The sequence below is a fragment of the Pristis pectinata genome, chromosome 4, assembly GCF_009764475.1.
Source record: "Pristis pectinata isolate sPriPec2 chromosome 4, sPriPec2.1.pri, whole genome shotgun sequence".
Classification (NCBI taxonomy): domain Eukaryota; kingdom Metazoa; phylum Chordata; class Chondrichthyes; order Rhinopristiformes; family Pristidae; genus Pristis; species Pristis pectinata.
The window spans coordinates 47,868,895-47,887,689 of record NC_067408.1 but is presented as its reverse complement, the minus strand read 5'-3'; the positions used below and the strand labels follow the sequence as shown (position 1 = coordinate 47,887,689).

Sequence of the window (18,795 nt, the reverse complement as noted above, 5' to 3'; positions counted from 1 at the left end):
TTTTACTGCCAAATCATTTTTAAAATCATTTCTCTGATGAAGTTATGCATGAGAGAGATTTTTCTCCCCAAGTATATTCCTTAGATGGATTCTAACTGCCAAATGCTTAGTCCCAGATGCAGGCCCATGTTACAATTGCTGGTCAGAAGAAACACCAAGAGCAAAACTGAACACATCATCTTTTATACTGATTTAAAAGCAGAAAACAATTTATCTGAAACATTCACCAATAGATTTCAATTACCTTCAAATCTATCTCTTTGTACTTGTGAGACATATCCACTCGGACCTTCTTGCCATAAAGAATTGCCGGTTTCATACTGTAAAAGGCGACTGCCGTTTGTGCTTGTCCACTTGTGGCCATTTCCACAAACCCCTAAATTTTTGGATTTTAAACACAAGTCCAAAATAATGCTTGTGACCATTACAAACATCGAGCTACAGACTTCATTATCAATAATTAGAAGTTACTGAAAATAGTGGTGGGTATTGTATTTCTTTAAAAATACTTCATTATCAGCAAGTCAAATTTAATTGCACCTTTAAAAGCTTCATATACAATATGCTTTTAGAAACGGTTTGACAAGTCAGATTATTACCATCACTTAATTACAACTGGCTTAATCTGCTTCACTACATTTTCTTCCTGGTAGTACCAATTCCCTTTACTCACCTCGCTCTTTGTATTTAAAAGCAAGTACTTTGTAATGATTCCAAAAGGTTGAGCGAGTTTGAGGATGTCTTTCACTTTGCATTTTCCTTTAGGTAATTCTGTCATATGAAGCACTCGGCCAGGTTCATCCATTGCCTTCTGAAAGGAAGGACAACTTAACTGTATGTTTCAACAACCAAATACTTTAGTGGAAAGCAAGTAGCATTATCATTTTAAGCACTTAATTCTTAAGCTAATTGCACAGGTGTAGTGAATATTATTGTTTTAATTTAGCAGCACTCGAGTGGTGAACTCACAACCCCAGGTAGAGCTGAAGCAGCTAACATAGGTGCATTTGAGGAGGAGGATGAAAGAGAAAAGAATCTAGAAGTATGTTAAATAAAATTGGATGAAGAAGGGTGGAAGCAGCTTGCTTGGAGCAACAAGGACCCAATGGGCCAAATAGTTTGTTTCTCAACCATAAATGGAATGTAATATAATTCAAGCATAAAACAGGTAATAATTTCTTGGATCCTGACCTAAAGGCAAAAATTATGGAATCTACTTGCACATTAATTTACCAGAATATTTTTCAAAACAGTAAACTACTATTCAGGAATCAGTATCCATATCACTTTTATTCCACTTTCGCTCTTAAACTAGAAAAATAGTTTTTCAAACCCAGACTAAAGTACCAAATTGAGAATTTAAACAGTGTAACTTTTTGACCTCTGATATTATTCATATTGTAATAAATGAAAACAGACCATGTTTCGTTTGTTCTGGATTTGACCTTTTCTGTTGCCTGAAAAAACACAAAACACACCATGAGCTCTCTGCGAGGTACAATTACTTCAACATGCTAGAGCTAAAAATATTATTGAACTATAAAATTATCTAATAATCTTTACATGTTCTACAAAAGAAAGTTCATTAACAGCACACATCCCCCAAATGTAAAATTATACAGCTCAATGTTGAAGTTTTAAAACTAGGGGAAAAACTCTCCAATAATATTCCCACAAAACAGCACTGCATGGCTGAACTTACAAAATTCAGTGTAATAACAATCCCATGGAAATAATTCCCTCCAATGATTTATTAATGTGTGAACTTAAGTCACTCGAACGTCCTCTGCATGACCTAAGGATCCATAATACAGGGAATTGCCATAAATTGACAATGAACACTTTTTTTTTTGAAGAACCTTCAAGTTACTATAATGATTTTGGGAGGTGAAGTTCTATCAGATTTTATTTCACTTATATGCTGCAAACAGACCAACTGAAAATACTACAATGAGAGAACTACAAACGTAGAAAAATGACAAATTCATTTTATGAAGAAATTCCCTACGTATAATGGATCTCAGCACATCACAGCAGTAACCAAATGTCCATGTTTTTGATTTATTGTCTATAATAAACTGTGGGATAAAATGTATACTTCACACCAACTCCATATGAACATTACTTTTTTCTTTGAAAAGATAACAACTAGGTAGGTGTCCACGTCATCAAATGATGTTAGAAAATGTGATGCAGAGATGAACATGAGAAAAAAAAAACTGATTTCCCAATGGAAAAGCACACAAGATAATCTTATCCTGACCTCCATGAGGGTCCAGTGCATCCAACTGTCTGATGGCTGCGAGGATTGCAGATGCAGCATCTGGAGCAAGATTGGACTGCCGGGCAGAAGGATTGTTCCTATATTTAACACAAAGGGATAGCAAGCTGAGTATTCACATACAATCAATATACTAATTACTAGTCACAACACATCACTTCCTATGTGAAACCAATACAAATCAAACAAAGGATCTGTGTGTACACAATCAGCAGCTGAGCATGTGGTAACCTCTGAAGGAGCAAGTTTGGAGTCTGAAATTGGAGGGGAAAAACAGAACATACATCACGCATTCATACTTTTTTTTTAAACTACTTTGTTTAGTACAGGCTCAAACTCAGTTCTCACATTCTTTTATAAAAATCAGGCTGCATAGCAACCATTAGTTCAGTGAAGCAGATCAAACTGTATGCAATTTAATAGCTGTACAACCTTTGGAGCAAAATATACTGCTTTCATTACTATACACTAGTCAATATACAGAATAAGCACCATCCAGACTTAGCCATCCTTACCCAAATATCACTTAAAGCAATTTAGACTTACCTTGTGGTTGGTACATCTTCTGGAACCCATTGAGGGTAACTAGAAATAAAAGACAAAAACTGCCATTACATACTTACAAAAAGCATTCCCCGAATTCCATCAATGATCGCTTAATAAAAGGAGATGCAAATGAAGAGAGCTAACATTTCTAACTATGTGTTGAAATGGAACAGCATACTTGGTTGTGCAGATTAGAGGCTAGGTTTTATGAAGTGAGTCGATTCCCCAAAGACTTTCCACCATATACAAGTCAGAGGTGTGATACAAGGTAAACTATGTTAATCCCTCCCAAATGCCACACAGAAATTGAAAAAAAAATTTTAGCTCATCAGTAACACTGATGAAAATTACCTTGGTTACTGTCAGAGCTTACACATTCAAAAAGCATGCATACAGAGCAAAATTGAAGGCACAAGAATAGGGAGGAGGTAAGTAATTTACTTCAGAATTATCTCCCTTTAATATTTTTTAAGTATTTAGGAAAACATGCACAAGAATAAGGGGCACGATTTTTGGAAGAGAACACAATAACTATATTAATTAGGCCAGATGATATGAAATCCAGGAGAGTGATCAATGATTATAACCACACTCTGATTTTCACCCAAAGGAAACTCCACAAAATATTCAGAACTATCAAGGAAACTGAGTAAGCAAGGTTCACTGAAAAACAGGAAATGGCTTTCTTCCTTTTAAAAAGATTTTCTTTCATTTCTTAGCATCTGGATACTTTGTGGAACAGTGTACTGCTAACATATTCCTATCCCCTTTACCTTCCTATAATCAACTCAGGGTGGCATCCTCCAACTCAATTAAATCCACCCAACAGCAGTATTTCCATTCTCTTCATAAATGTCATGCTTTAAATGAACTGGCTTAATTAGGACTGTTTAGCCAACAACACAAGTATCAGATTGTGTACAGTGCTATGCATCCCACATGATTATGCTGTTAAACTTACAAAAGAATGCAAGTTACTAATCTTTTTATAGTAAATAAAGAACTGCATACATTTCCAAGAGCAGCAAGCAACGCCTTTTGTGTGCTGGTTCATTCCTATGCTGGTTCCATTCCTGCATAATGGGCATGGGGATGGGTGGGGGAAAAAAACATTGTATTTAACAAATAAATCATACCACTATGTTTCAGTACAAGCATATGAAAATCCTTTTGTCAATACCCATATTTTAAGCAAGAAAAAAGTTCAATCCAATACAGCAGAAATTAGATATATACTAAAAGACTGCACTGCAACAACACTGGATGAAACCTTAAACTTAAATGCAATTTAAGTGTCAGAATCAAAACCCATAATGTTATTTTATAATATACACTGTGTATGAATGCAGTTTGAAAATCTATTGTAGATTACATTTCCTTGCTATGGGCATAAAGTTCATTCTCCATATACAAGTGAATATCCCAAATTCAATTTAAAAATCACTGGGACACAATTTTAACAATAGTTTCTTCAACATTGCTCATCTATTTTACTCAGACTTATTTACAAGCTCTTATTCTATATACTTCTGAGACCAGAAAAATGGAATGATGAATTTAAACATGCACTGTTCCTTGTACAGCAAAGCTAGTTTAAATTGACTGTGTCAAGGAATGTTTGCTCCACACAAACAAATCTTAGGAGACAAAGATGGATGGGAGATGGTTTGTCAGTGGAAACTATTATATAATGCCTCCCAGTCAATGACTATTCATGAACAACAAAATGTATCCAATTAACAAGTCCTGTGACTGAGAAGAAACAGTTTCAAACACATGTCAAATGTACTTAATCAGGAGTATTATAAATAATCTCCACTATTCTATAAGTGATCAACTATGACTCCATTCATAATTGCTAGTAACTATCTTTGCTAGATGCAGAAGTTGAATGAGGGTATTATTGGGTTCAGTCTTAATGCACCTACAGTCAAATAACTGGATACAAAAATTTCAACAGACTGTACAATCCATAGCCGGCTGTATCCAAGTCAGAAATCAGGATCATTTGGGCGGAAATTGACAAAACTAGCAGGAAACCACAAGGATCAAAACACATCTTATTAGTCTTCCAAACAATGCCTTGCCAATAAATGTTGACATTCCCAAGATCCTGCAAACCTTACAGAAGCAATTAACCCGATTATGAAATATTCTGGCTGTATTAAGATATACCCAGTTATCTCTGGAGTAAAACAAAAATTGAAAGAAGTGCTTGATATCATTTTTAATTTGGATTTATACAAAGCACATTATTTCAGGTTACTACAACATTAGCTAGACTGCTACAAATGTAATACATTTTTTTTTAAGAGAAGATGGGGATGAGTGGAGCTTAATGAGTTAAATAAAAAAGTTAACCTGAATAGGAACAAATAGCAATTTAAGAGGGATAGTGTAATGGGCCATACTTTGGAAACATTCTGGGTAATGATAAACAAATCAGAAAAGTTTGTAGTAATTACAGGCGGGTTTCACAAATTCTGCTCATTCAGACCTGAAACCTTACAGCCCTAAAACTTTTGCTGCAAACCTAGGGATGTTGTTATTTATAGCACACTCAAAGTTATTCTGTTCTTGAAGTTGGAGTAGAAACTCAAGTTCTCGAAAGGAAAATTTTGAGAGTCTTTAAGACCAAACTTCTTTGGTTGAACTGCTCTGACAAGAGCCCCAAGAGAATCTGCTGGAACTTCACTCAATCATCTGGTTTGGTTTCCTAAATTAAAGGGTCCATGTGATTTATCTTTAATTATTTGCCATCTTTGTATAGAATTGCTCAGACAAATTCTCCTACTAGCTCAGAGGGGACTTTATATAAAATTTGTCAGGTAAGTTAACAGAATGAAATAAAGAAAATCCTAAAAGGGATTGACAAAATGGGGGCTGAGGTAGAGACCAATACTGTGTGTGTGTGTGTGTGTGTGTGTGTGTGTGTGTGTGTGTGTGTGTGTGTGTGTGTGTGTGTATGTGCGCGCGCGCACACACGCACACAAGGGAGAACAATATCAGAATAAAGATTCCTTTACAAAGATGAGGAAGATTTCCTTCACTCAAAGAATTACATATCTTTGAAATTCTCTACCTTAAGAGAGCTAACCCATGGATGTTCAGTTGTTAAGTCAATTCAAGTGCCACTGACAGATTTTTGGACACTAATAGAATGAAGTGGTAAATAGATCAAGCAGGAAAATAAACAAACACAATTGGCTAACTTATTGAAAAACACTACAGGTCTGAGGGGACAACATCTATATTTATTTAGAATACCTAGATAATAGATAATGTGTGTTCCTGTTGGGCACTGCAAACTCATACTGCATGCATAGTGGAACCACGGTAGTATTGGAATAAACTGGGCATCTCAGCTAGTCTGGTCATTCATTCTGTATATTTATAATGCTCACATTGGTGATGATGGAGAAATAAACATGCTCTGGATTCTCCCATGATCTATCACCAAATACACTTATTTCTGCAACTACCCCCACCTCTTTTATAGCTAACAATAAATCACTCATTAACCAAGTATGTTGGTTATGTTGGTTCATAACAGAATTTGAACTCAAGCATCTTTTAGCTCAACCTGCCCTGTACTCTTTCCACAAGAGATTAATTCATTTTGGAGTTTTGGTGCCTAAAATTGATTGCAGGTAGGGTCTGAGCAAAATTCTTTATTTAAATTGCTTCCTCCTTCCCCCACCACCCCCCAATGTCCTGAGATAAAGCCATACCCTCCATTATCTTCAAGATAAATAGGCAGCAAATCAAGAGTATGAAGATCGCTTGATTTTTCTTTCCCTCCAGCCAAAGTGTGGTGAAGTTAATATACATTTTGCAACCCAGGTTGTGCTTAACTCGGCAGAGTAATCAAATTTGACACTTTAAATATTTGTTTAGCTTCATGTCATGCTGTTTGCCCTGAGCTACAGGAAAACATACAGTATCTACTGAATTTGACACCAGTCCCTAGTAACATCAGAAACCAAAATGAAATGTTGAATGAAATGCGCTAATTTATAAAACTTAAAATTAACACACAAGCTGAATAAAATTACAACCTAGAACTTACTAAAACAATTTTTTTTTTGAAGAAAATGTTTACAAACAAAATGAACAAAAATGAGAATCTCAAAAGCTACTGTAATTTATTCTGCTGCTGGTGCCATTATTCATTTGTATATGGAAGGTGAACAAATAATTGTATAATTTTGATAGGTTACTCTTGCTAAAAATAGTTGAAACATTTCATTGTGCAACCACATTGACAAAGCACATAATATAACTAACTAGGGCATGGTACCAAAGTTTTAAAAGGTTTTCTATATTACAGTTGCAATGATTCCCCATGGTTTTCCTCTTAGCATTTCTGCCAGGTATCCTTTTCAATCAATTACAGCTTTCTTTTCCTGCGCTTGTTCAATTTTTCTAACTCCCAATTGAACTTAAATACTTCTTCAAATAAAAGATCTTTAAAAATATCCTGGTGATTTATGAACTTGCAATTTTCCAATTAAATTCCAAATTTGTTACATACACAGTACATATTATGTGAAGAACCAGACTTCTTATAACCCAATGAGATAATTTCTTTTGTTACCATCTCTAAACTGCAGTTATGGAACATGCAACACACACTGTAATGTTTTCTGAAACTATTACATTTTAACACATTGATTGGGCGAATATTTGTGCTTATAAATAAGGTCAGCTCATGAAATTGTATTACTCACCCCAAGTGCAGCGTACTTCATTCTTCAAATTAAGTTTTCCCTTCATGTACGAGTAATCATCCATGTCATGGCCCATAAATTTATTTCACCTATCACATCATCTCATTAAGGGATTTCATGTCAATGCATACCGCACCAATGCGAGCATTTCCTTTGCTTTTGCAAATGGTTATTGAAGATATTTCAAGCACACAGCACAGGACTCAAATCTAAACCATTCTTTTGGAAGGGTAATGGAATATACAATGACACATCTACTACAATATCATTTTCATGTTGAGGAGAATTACCGTGCACAGGCTTTCTTCCGCCCTTTTTTCTCCTCCATACATCCTACAGTGTTTAAAAAGTGTAATTTCAAACATGGAAAGAAAGGGGTTGCTTGATTAACGAGAGCAAGGGTTAGATAAGCCTTGCCAAACCATATATTCTCAGTAACCATCAAATCTAAATGTCAGGGCAGGCAAAAAGAAAATCATTAGAGTACTGCAACTGGACAGTCTAGGGCCTGCAGGTAACATTCTACAGATTGACAGCTTTTGTCCAATCACTTGTAGAAATTATTTTTTTCCTCTTTGAGCATTGGGTTTAAGGCTCTGAAATCCAATTATACTTAATTATACTCTACAAGGAGCACAAATGGAAAAATGTTTTGTGCTCAACTACTGCAAGACCAGTGTCGTTTGGCACAGTGCATCTAGCCATTAAATACTCTACAGTGGTTTCTACCCATTAAAGAAAATAACATTTCTATGTCCTTTTCTCAAGTCTCGCAAACACTGCCATGCACTCCACAATCAACGAGTTACTTTTCCAGATCATTCATTGTTATGGGTACAACAGCCAATTTGCAGGCAAGGCCTGAAACGAGCATGAAAAAAATATTGATCTGTTTGTGTTAGTCCACCAGAGTTGTTCAACATTTTGTTGGTAACAGCTGGCAGCTTGTGACAATTTAATACTACTCAGTGGTACTGGCACTAAGAACCTAGATTGTTCCTCCAGTTTTTAACCAACTACCTCTGACTCACAGACGGGACTGCCATGATTGAGCCAAGTCAACACCATGACTGGTCAAACTTATGAAGATATTTAAAGCCCTTTAAAAAAATGCAGAATCTTTCAGAGAAATTGTGGTAATTCACATTAAGATTACTTTTCAATAGCCAAACTGCTCAGTGGGTACTGTGGAAAGCCTGATTTTAATTGACAATGCAATGAATAATGCCACATTGACTAATGTTTGTGAAGCACAAAGGGATATGGACTTAGATTGTTTATTCCTATTTTAAACATATTCCTATCCAGACTTCATCCACGATCTCTACGTATACATATTTGGAATTTTGGGGGGTGGGGGGTGGGAAGAAGAGCGAGAAATGACCACGAGTTAAGGCATCATTAAGTACTGCCTTCCAAGTGAATAAACCAGTGGTATAAACATAACTGTGATACTGAACAATTTTTGAGTTAATTATCCTTCAAGCAAGGAGTGAATGCTTCGAAATTAGGTCAGAATGTAGCAGGTCATGATTAGTCTTTACTTCATTGTGACTGTAAAGGGTTTTTTTGGAAAAAGGAAAAAAATTACATTTAGGATACCTGCTTCATGGATTTAATTAATCTTTTATTTATCAGGTTCAGAAATTAAAACTTGTCAGTTTTCTGTTAAGTAAACAGTTTGATCCAGAGTCTTCTGAGCACAGTACTAGTATCTTCTCAAGTCCAGTACTAGAATAAAGCAATCTGGTCAACAGGTATAGCTTTACTAAAAAGAAATTACCTATCATTAATCATGGCATTACTTCTAACTTACTGACTGGCATTGCGTTGTTACCCAATCCAATCAGAATGGGGAAAGAAAGCATTTTTATGCAAAGACAATTCAACATCTGAACTTTAAAAAACTCTGTGGTCTGTTCAGAAAGAGGTCACTGTGCTGATAAAGTTCTGTGCAAAAACTACCCCCAGGCAATGAAATGAAAAGCATTGGCAATATATGACATTAGTATCACATGAAAGTCACTTAATGAGATACTTCTAGGGCCTTTCGGAGGGCAAGGTCTAAATTATCATGAGCTATTAGACATTTATGATACAATATGCACTAAATAAAAAGTTAGGAACCTTTATATGACTGTAATATTACCACACGAAGTTAACCAAATCACCAAGTGAAGCAGCACTTAAACATTTTGAATCTCTCTTGTAGAGGAAAAGTGCATTGAATAACTAAAAATCATCGGGACGTACATCTATTAAATTCTGTACTGATTTTTTTCTTATACCAAACATTTACGCACGCTACAACAATAAATGGTATTACTTGATAAAATGGAAGCCTAGTCCCTTCAAAAGGAATATAAACAATAACATTTTATACAACAAAATCAAATGTGTGCACAGTACTGTACCACTCACTTACATTTTTAATGTACATAAATCTTCACTAAGCATTTTTTAAAATAACAGAAGCTATTAGCAGAGCCAAAGTTGACTCCTGTCACATTAACCACCAATTCTTAACAGATCTTAGCAATAATCTCCTTCTGTAGCTAAGAAACAGGGTATTGGACTACAGGATACTAGTGCCAACTGAAAGTTGTTAAAAAAAAATCATGGGTTCTGATGGAAGATCATCAATATTAAATGTTAACTCCATTTCCTTTCAAGCTGCTTGACCTACCTAGACATTTCCAGCATTTTCTGCTTTTATTTCAGATTTCAAGTATCTGTAGTTTATATTTGCTTTCCATTTGCTAGAAAAATATTTCAAATTTCTCTTTTAGCTAATAAGGGGAAGAGAGGATATTAGCTTAGGATTTTCTGTTTGCTTTCCGAAAAATTGCCCAGTATGCAGAAAGAAACCTGCTTTGTATCAAGGTGTGCGATACACACCACTAGAGCATGGTCTTTGGAACAGCCATTTTGCATGTAATAAGGTGCACCATTTGCTGATGTTTAAGAACACAAACATGAAAAAATCTGAGACCCAAGGCCCAGTAGCTTCATAACAAATGCTGTCAAGGCGATGTGTATAATTTCCTTTAGAGATTGCTCATTTACCTTATTTTCACTGATAAAGCAATGGGTTACAAGTACTGCACACCCCTTTGATTTCACGAAGTATTCTCTAAATTTTGTAATTTCCACTGGCAATCTGTTCATGAATTTGACTTGGACATTAATAATAACTGCTTCTCAATGATTTTAAATGGTTGTCAGTGTTATGACAATAATGCAAAGATCCTATGTAGAAATTTCATGTTGCTAAGATGTTCCAAAGAATATCTGGAACAAATTAAGACCCAAATGAGGTTTCCACAAGTCCAATAAGAGCTGTTGCTTATACTTTATAAAGCAATTTTTAAATTAGAGGTCACTCACCTTCACAGAATGAACAGTTACATCACACAGCGAACACAAATGAGGGAACATTGCTGGCAAGAAACCATGGTAATCGTTTACGTTGCTCAGTGAAGGAGATCCTCGTTTTCTTTCAAAAAGGGACCTTTCTTGGCCACGAGAAGAAGGCCCCATTTTTCCATAATCAGAATCATATTTATACATTGGGTCAGACAAACGCATATCATCCCTACGAAAGTCATCACCTCTTAATCGTTCAGGCTCATAGTCCTTCCTGTCATAATATCTAAAACTCGACTCTCGAGAAGAACCATGGTCATAATTGACCACTGGATCAGCATCGGGATCACGACCTTCAAAATTATTCCGAAAGCGCCTTTCTTCCTCCCACTCACTACGGGAGGCTCTGAAGGAACGATCTTCCCGAGGAGAACTGTCACCTCTGCTGTAATTCAAAGATGCTCCATCATCATTTCTTTTTCTTTTAAGCTGCATAAGAATGTCTGGCAAGGATTCAGGAGTAAGTTTGTCTTCAGGATAGCGGCTCAGCTCATCCAAGTCCCTGGATGAAAGGCCAAAAGTTGCTAAAATATTACTGGCCCTGTCCGCATCAATCCGTTTCTGAGCGGCAAGTGAGGGTTGATTACGACTGCCTACATCAAATAAAGAAGGCAAACCACTGCTGGATCGAGAAGGCCCACCACCTGAAGACATTATATTCTGATGTCCTTGTCCCATACCTTGTAGGCCCACTGCCTGACCCCGTCCAAAATTCATATAGCCACCCATTCGTGCACCCTGGTTCATTCTCCCAAGATTTGCATGGGTATTTGCAGACTGGGCTGCAGGAAAGAATCCAACATTATGATTGTCTTTCTTCATGCCACGGCCATGATCTTGTTGGGCTCCATCCAATGACATTCTGGCACAAGAGAGAGTCTAATTCAAAACTGGCAAGAGCACCATAAAATAATTCTTCAGTAGTTAGTAGATAGCCTTTGCTGGCTCTGTAGAAAGTTGTTTCACTATCTAACTTCGTCTAACAGATGGTTGATGCGACAATGGCACAGATTCCCCAGAGAACTTTGCCAGGCTGAAAAGTTAAAACAAAAATGTTAGATCAAGGATCTCAAGGCCTTTAAAGGACCATACGTCAGGATCCATCTTCAAAGTCAGAAGTCCAAAACTGGTCTGTAGAAAGACAGTTTAAATAACAAGATCGAATGCAACATTTCACAGTTGCATGCAAAATCCAATGCAGTGGGATAATTTCTTTGTATTCTATACAACCTCTTAACGAGAAACGATAAGAATCTCAAAAGGCGTGTCAGTAGGAAAACATGGCCAATACCAACAAAATGGTAACTGGCCACCAAACCCTTTCAAGTAAATAGGATTTTTCCAACTCAAGTTTATAGGAAATCTCAGCCATTTTGAAGAATGCTAATAAAATCATTGTAACATTTCAGAAAAACGTTTTTGTAAATTTTTAAGATATGTGACAATCCCCAGAAAGGGAAGTAACACGGAGTGGATGTGTTGTAAGCCACTGAAAAAAGAAAGAAGTAGTGTATTACAGCACTCATTTCACACTTTGATAAAGCAAATCATTTTTACTTAAGGGCTTTTAAATGATTTAATGCCTCATCTTGCAAGGACACGTCTCTTGAACACGTTGCCAGTAGCCAACAAACTGAATCAACTGGTAACCAAACAGTGTGCACAGAATTCAAGGGATACACTTTAAAGGTATAAAGCCAACAAGTCTTAAAATAGCAACCAGCCAGCAAGAAATAGCTGCAAGTGCTGAAATATAACTGCTGTGCATCCAACTCAAGAATTTTTGGTTGGACAACTGAAACACCGTCGATGCATATTTCGTCTGTGATCATTTCCCCCCACAAATTTCTTGTCAACATGGAAATGTAATTATAAACATTACCCATTCTAGAAGCGCCCTGAAATGAAAACCTTACCTCTGAAGAGGTTCTGAAAACTAACAGAAAAAAATTCAAGATCAGACAACACATCCTACCTTGCTAATCCATGCAGTCAGCACTCAAGAGCATATGTACTAAAAAGATGGTTGGCAAGGCAATGAGAATCAACCAGTGTACATTTTTCCCAACAGTTGCCAAAACAACAAAAGATCTAACTACAAACACCAAAACTGTAGAAACAACGTAGTCTTTGACATAGTTCTTCAGATAATGGAACCTCGATGAGATGTGGGAAATATCTGCATTAAAGTGTACATTCTCAAATGTTTTAGCACACAGTGGTGCTAAAAATGTATTTCTTAAAGGACTAAAGCCATGGCATATTGAAGCTGTCTGTTAACAGTTGTCTGTTAAATTTGTCTGAACCCAAGCAACATTCTCTACCCATTAGAGTAATAGGGACCAACAATTCTATTCCGCGTTTCAAACATGGTATCATAACATGATGAACCCCTGTTACACACGCCAAGACTTACCTGTTCCGAGACCAGTTGAAATACCAAGCTATCAAGAAAGCAAACCAATACTGAATAATATGTCTATCGAGATGGCACATGACTGTAAACAACATTGGAACACTGATCAAGTACCAGTCATGTGACCAAAACAGAATGCAATTCAGATAAGTTAAAAGAAAAATCAACCAGTAGGGTAGTTCCTTTCACAAACTGAACTTGATCAAGTGTGTTTAAATACAGAGTTGAATTCTCAATCTGTATCTTTTCACGTTAAAAAGATCAAAATTGCTTGATTTTGATTTTAAACATTTGCACACATTTTCTTCTAAGCAAACTGAAAGCTTGCTTCTAAGCCACATAACCTTTATGAAATTAACATCAATAACCAGGAGACGTATTTATTATTTTATTGGAGACCAATGAAATCCTCAGCTGCATAAAATGTACTTCTCAAAAAGTTAATTAAAGTCATGCTTTCCACGTGAAGTGCAATGAAGCTGCCTGTGTTCCCCAAATAGTTCTTAAACATAGTTTGTAATTAAGCAATCCTTTGTTATTTGATGTGTGTGATGAATGGAAGTATTCCAATTATGCTCACAAATGACTCAGCACTGAAGATAAAGCTTTTATACTTTTAAAAACTACTTTTCAACATTAACAATATTCCCCTTAAGTAGAGTTGATCCCATAATTGACAAAAAAAGCCATATTTGACACAGGAGTTACTTGTTCCCCAATTACCCTAGAACACTAAGTGACGATTAGAAACTTTTCTTCAGCACAGATTTTTTACAATCCATTGAACTGTCCAATCTTAACAGAGCATTTGCATGTGTACCTGCAGATATACAAAAGATGTTTTGTATATGCATGAAGGGAATACTGCAAATGCTGACTGGACCAATGACCAGACTAAATGCAAAACTAACCATGATCATTCACAGAATGTGCACCTGCAAAACTGAACCAGAGAAATATTCCAAAGTGACCACAACAGCAATGGATACAATTTACATTCTACGCTTCAGTATTACTAAGCTAAACAAAGAGTAAGCAATATTTCATTCCAACCTATCACTGACTGACCTGTTCTTATATTGCAAAGCTGCAGCATCCATAATCAAAAGCAAGGAAGATCAACTAGGGAAAAGAAAACTCTTAGGCCATAAAAATCACAGCAAAAAGGACCTATAACCTATTTGTATACAGTAAAATCTCAAACAACAAGAAATAAGTTACCAGTATCTACTTTTCGTGATGTTGGCTGTGGAAGAAATATTTGCCAGGACACAAAATCCTTGCTCTTCTTCAAATGGATGCAGAGTACCTTTAATATCCACCTGAACCTATATTAGTCATTTTGCCTTGCACTGGAGCATTAGCCTAGATCACACACCCATGTTACAAAGAGATAAGAGTCAAGTTCTAAATAAAATGCAATAACCAACTACTTCTCTCTTCTCTACTTACCCACACCAAAATTTTCAAAGCTCTATCATTAAAATATTATTCATTTTGACTGTAGATTGACTTTTGTACTAACTGTATTACACCTTTCTCTATCACTAAGAAAATTCAAAAGGAGTTTGGGAAGTCCAATGTCAACTTTAACTACCAATTAATTACCAACCAACATTCTTTGAAGCATGCAACAATTGCAGCTTCAAAGAATGTACCTGTGGGGCTGCTAAGATTATTGCATAAACAGAACTGGGGCCTACACACACACAAACATACGTGTGTGTGTGTGTGTGTATATATATACACACACACATATACACACACACCTGTTATAGCCTTCTCCTACATCTAGGAAGTAGTTTCTTTTCAAAAGATATCAGAAAATTCCTGAACCACTTTCCAGCAACCAAGAATGTAATTACAAAATCTGAAAACAGGGCATTGACATTCATTTATATTTCCCCAAATAAGCTTTAAAAACGTTCTCTGAAAATTAAATGCAAACATACAATGTAGATAATACTGAAATTCCAGAAGCCTATACTGCCTCCAACGTCAGAACATGGCATTACTATTCAATTCCAAATTTAATCAAGAATATCACTATCTATGGATTATCATGAAACAATGGATAAATGGCCAATGTATCACTATCAAAGCAACACAAGTCAACTGGCTTTACAAAGTCTTGTTTTCACACCCACCAAATACGTTTAACAAAGTACTAGGTGTCATGTCCAATCTTCCTTTCTGTTCAAATGAATATTAATCATTTGACAGTATCACTGAGGTGGAAGGCATCAAGATCAGAAATTCCCTGTTTGGGGTGATTAGGTGCAGAAGGAACTCAATTCCCTAGCCAAACTAAATATACATTTAAGTGTTAAATGTCTTAACTGGCATTGACAGAAATAAGTCATTTTCCAAAATCATGTTGGAATATGAAATGCTGCATAGGAAGAATTAAACTAAATATCTTTTAGAAAATAGGATTATAACTTAGAAATGGTGTGTATAATGCCCAAAACAGGCAGGAAAGCTCTATATGGTAACTTTCAAAAAGGGTGAATAATTATTTTGGGGGGGGGGGGGGGGAGAGGAGAAGAGGAGTGTACAGTACAAGGGAAATTAATCAATGACCTCTTTGATTGAACTCCACCCACAAAACCATGAGAATGCCTTACTAGAACTACTGAAGTGATTCAAGGTGGCTCCCACCACCTTCAAGGGAAAAAAATGCTAGTTTGTTAGCAATGCCCACATTCCAAAAAAAGAACTTAAAAATCCTATTAAGCCATCAGTGCAAACCCTTCTGTTTTGCATGGTCCAACTTTGCCATTGCTTCAAGGAAACAAACAGTCCATTCATGCTAATTTTGCCTTATTTCTGAATTTCACCTCTCAAGCCTAGTCTTTGTCACTGCACTTCTAGCCTTTCGCCATCCCATTTCCTGTACAGCTAGTCCTTTCATAGAATCATTTCTTTCTGATCAACCGCTTTTTTCCTCTGCCACCTTCACTTTACTCATACACCATCCACTTTTATTAATTTAGCCCAATTTCTTTCCTCACTCCCCTTTGCAAAAGAGGAATCATATTAATTTATTAGCACAATAGTGACCTATATATTCAAATTCACTACTGGTACAATGATTGAAATGAATAGAAAATAATAGGAATGAAAGCATAATATTATGAAAGAGACAATGAAAGGGTGCAGGGTGAAAAACTGCAGCAAATAGATTTCACTGCAGACAAGTGTGAGGTCATGTATTTGGATGCACAAATCCAAATGTTATTTTAAATGGTCAAAAACTAGAAACAGGAGGGATTCAAAAAGAATTAGGGGTCCATCAACACAGAACACTACAATATAAGGCAAAAACATCAGTGGAATGGTAGCCTTGAGAACTATCACTAGAAAAAATAAAGTCTTTGCACAGGTACACAAAGCACACCTTACAAGAAGTTGTCAACAATATCAAACATATGATACTAAACCACATAATGAGCTATTAGGGCAGAAAATGCAAGTCTTAAAAAGATGAAGAGGCACTTAGGTGTAGGGAAGGTATTGTATAGATTTAAGTGTTGGCAGGTGAAGACTCGACTGCCAACAATGTAACAAATTAATTCAGGGATACTCAAAAAGCCAGAAATTGAGCAAGATATTGGCCTTGGAAGGAATGCAGTAGAGGTTCACCAGAAGATTTGTTGTATTTCCTGGAATATAGAAGGTTAAAAGGTGATTTGATTTTATGATTGTGAAAAGCATCAGTAGGGGCAGCAGAAACTTTAACCATCCAGGGGCAGGCTACAACAAGGTAATTAAACATTAAAAATCTGAGCCCAGCCACTCAGAACCAACAAACAAAACTATGCAAAGAGTGATAGAGGTGTGGAACACCTTCAGCAAGAGTAGATTAATAGCTCAACTTTTTTTTAAAAATTCAAGTTTACAAGCCAAATAAAAGGATATATAAAAAAAGTTGTGGACAGAAGTTAAATGCAGATCAGGCATCATACTATTCAAAAGGAACAAACCCAATGAGCTGCTCGGCCTGCTTTTGTTCATATGTTCCCACGTGACATCATATATTCTCCTTTCTACAGACATTTACACTCCATCCCTTCTCTTTATTCTAGAAGAACTGCACCTCATAATATCCCTTCCCCATTTGTACAATTACATGTATTTGTACATGTAATTCCTTCCCCATTTGTACATGTTGCCTTTCTGTAAATGCCTTGCTAAAGCAGTGAGAGTTTCTTCTGGCTAAACAGGAAGATCAAAAGAGAGACACAAGAGAAAATGTATTTAGTTTGTTCCAGTGTTTCTTTTCCTTAAAAACTGTCATCAAGCTGTAATTGTATTTATATTGGGCCATTTATATAACACTATATCATATAACAGTATTACAGCAAACTATAGCTAAAAAGAACACGTGAAATTTGTTTGACAAATGCTCCCGTAATGTACCCTGGGATTTTTCAGTGACAGGCACTATATAAACACAAGCCGGCATTCCATTCTTCTTAACTTAATTACCACGCTGTTTCTTGTCTCTCTCCTATACTCTATCGACACTTTCAACTGTTCCATTGATTATTTCAGAGCTTTTCTATCCATTTATTCTCACTCCCACTCCTCTGTGCGCTTTCATGCTGCGCCCATTTTGTTCTCTTTTCACTCGGTAATATTCTCGGTCTACATTAAGAAAGCAGCCACCCTTCTCGTTTCCTCCTGCCCTCCACTCTCCCCCGGATACTAGGTCTCTTGGGCTGTAGGGAGACCGTTTCCTCCGCGGTTGTCTGCGGATCTTTTTCCCCTCCGCTCGTTCATCAACAAATGGCGCCGGTCGGCGCGAAAATAACAAGGAGACCTTGGGCGAGTATCGGGCGGCTCACTGACGCCACATCATAACGTCCTACTTGGGAAGTAAATTCCACTCCCAAACTAAACCCCGGTGGATGGTCCAGATCGTCTGGCGGCCCTTTCCCCTCAGCTTCTTCTCGACCTTCATTTCGCCATTTCTGCTCCCGCTTTCTACCTCCAGCAGCGCGTCCTCCGGCCAAACGCCGCGCATGCGCGGGCTCCCCCCCCCCCCACGGAAGGCTCGCTCAGAGCAGTCTGCGCCTGCGTCCCAGGAGAGCCTTCACGCATGCGCATCGGCAACACAGGCCGCAGAGGAGAAATGAGCTTCGCGCTTTTCGGCGTGTTCCTCGTCGTTGGGCGTTTGCGATGGATTTGGGTTGCATTCGAGGTCGGCAAGTTGCAAAGCAAGAATTGCTGTGAATGTTGGAGTATTTAATCATAAATAATCTCCCTCTTTGAAAGAAAATTACGTGAATTTGGTCAGTTTTTTTGATGTACGCAGCATTAGGAAACATAATTGTTGATGAGCCCCATAATTAATTTTCGGCTGTTTTAAAATAATACTTCATGCTTGTACA

The 18,795-nt window shown here is 36.8% G+C and overlaps 1 protein-coding gene across 3 annotated transcripts in view; it reads right to left on the bottom strand.

Moving 5' to 3' along the window:
* The window catches only part of LOC127569245 (matrin-3-like), a 37,176-nt gene extending 18,675 nt beyond the window's left edge, over positions 1-18,501 (bottom strand). Inside the window, exons 1-8 of one of the 3 annotated variants that reach the window (XM_052013692.1) lie at positions 18,393-18,501; positions 10,945-12,016; positions 3,839-3,900; positions 2,828-2,866; positions 2,264-2,361; positions 1,420-1,457; positions 674-811; positions 245-376 (exon numbers count right to left, since the gene is read on the bottom strand). In XM_052013692.1, coding sequence (XP_051869652.1) covers positions 245-376; positions 674-811; positions 1,420-1,457; positions 2,264-2,361; positions 2,828-2,866; positions 3,839-3,900; positions 10,945-11,844 — 1,407 coding nt within the window. In that variant the 5' untranslated portion in view covers positions 11,845-12,016; positions 18,393-18,501. Of the gene's footprint in view, positions 1-244; positions 377-673; positions 812-1,419; positions 1,458-2,263; positions 2,362-2,827; positions 2,867-3,838; positions 3,901-10,944; positions 12,017-18,304 lie in introns of all 3 variants that reach the window. The other 2 variants (XM_052013693.1, XM_052013691.1) reach the window with 2 other exon arrangements.
* Between the last annotated feature and the right edge of the window lie 294 nt (positions 18,502-18,795).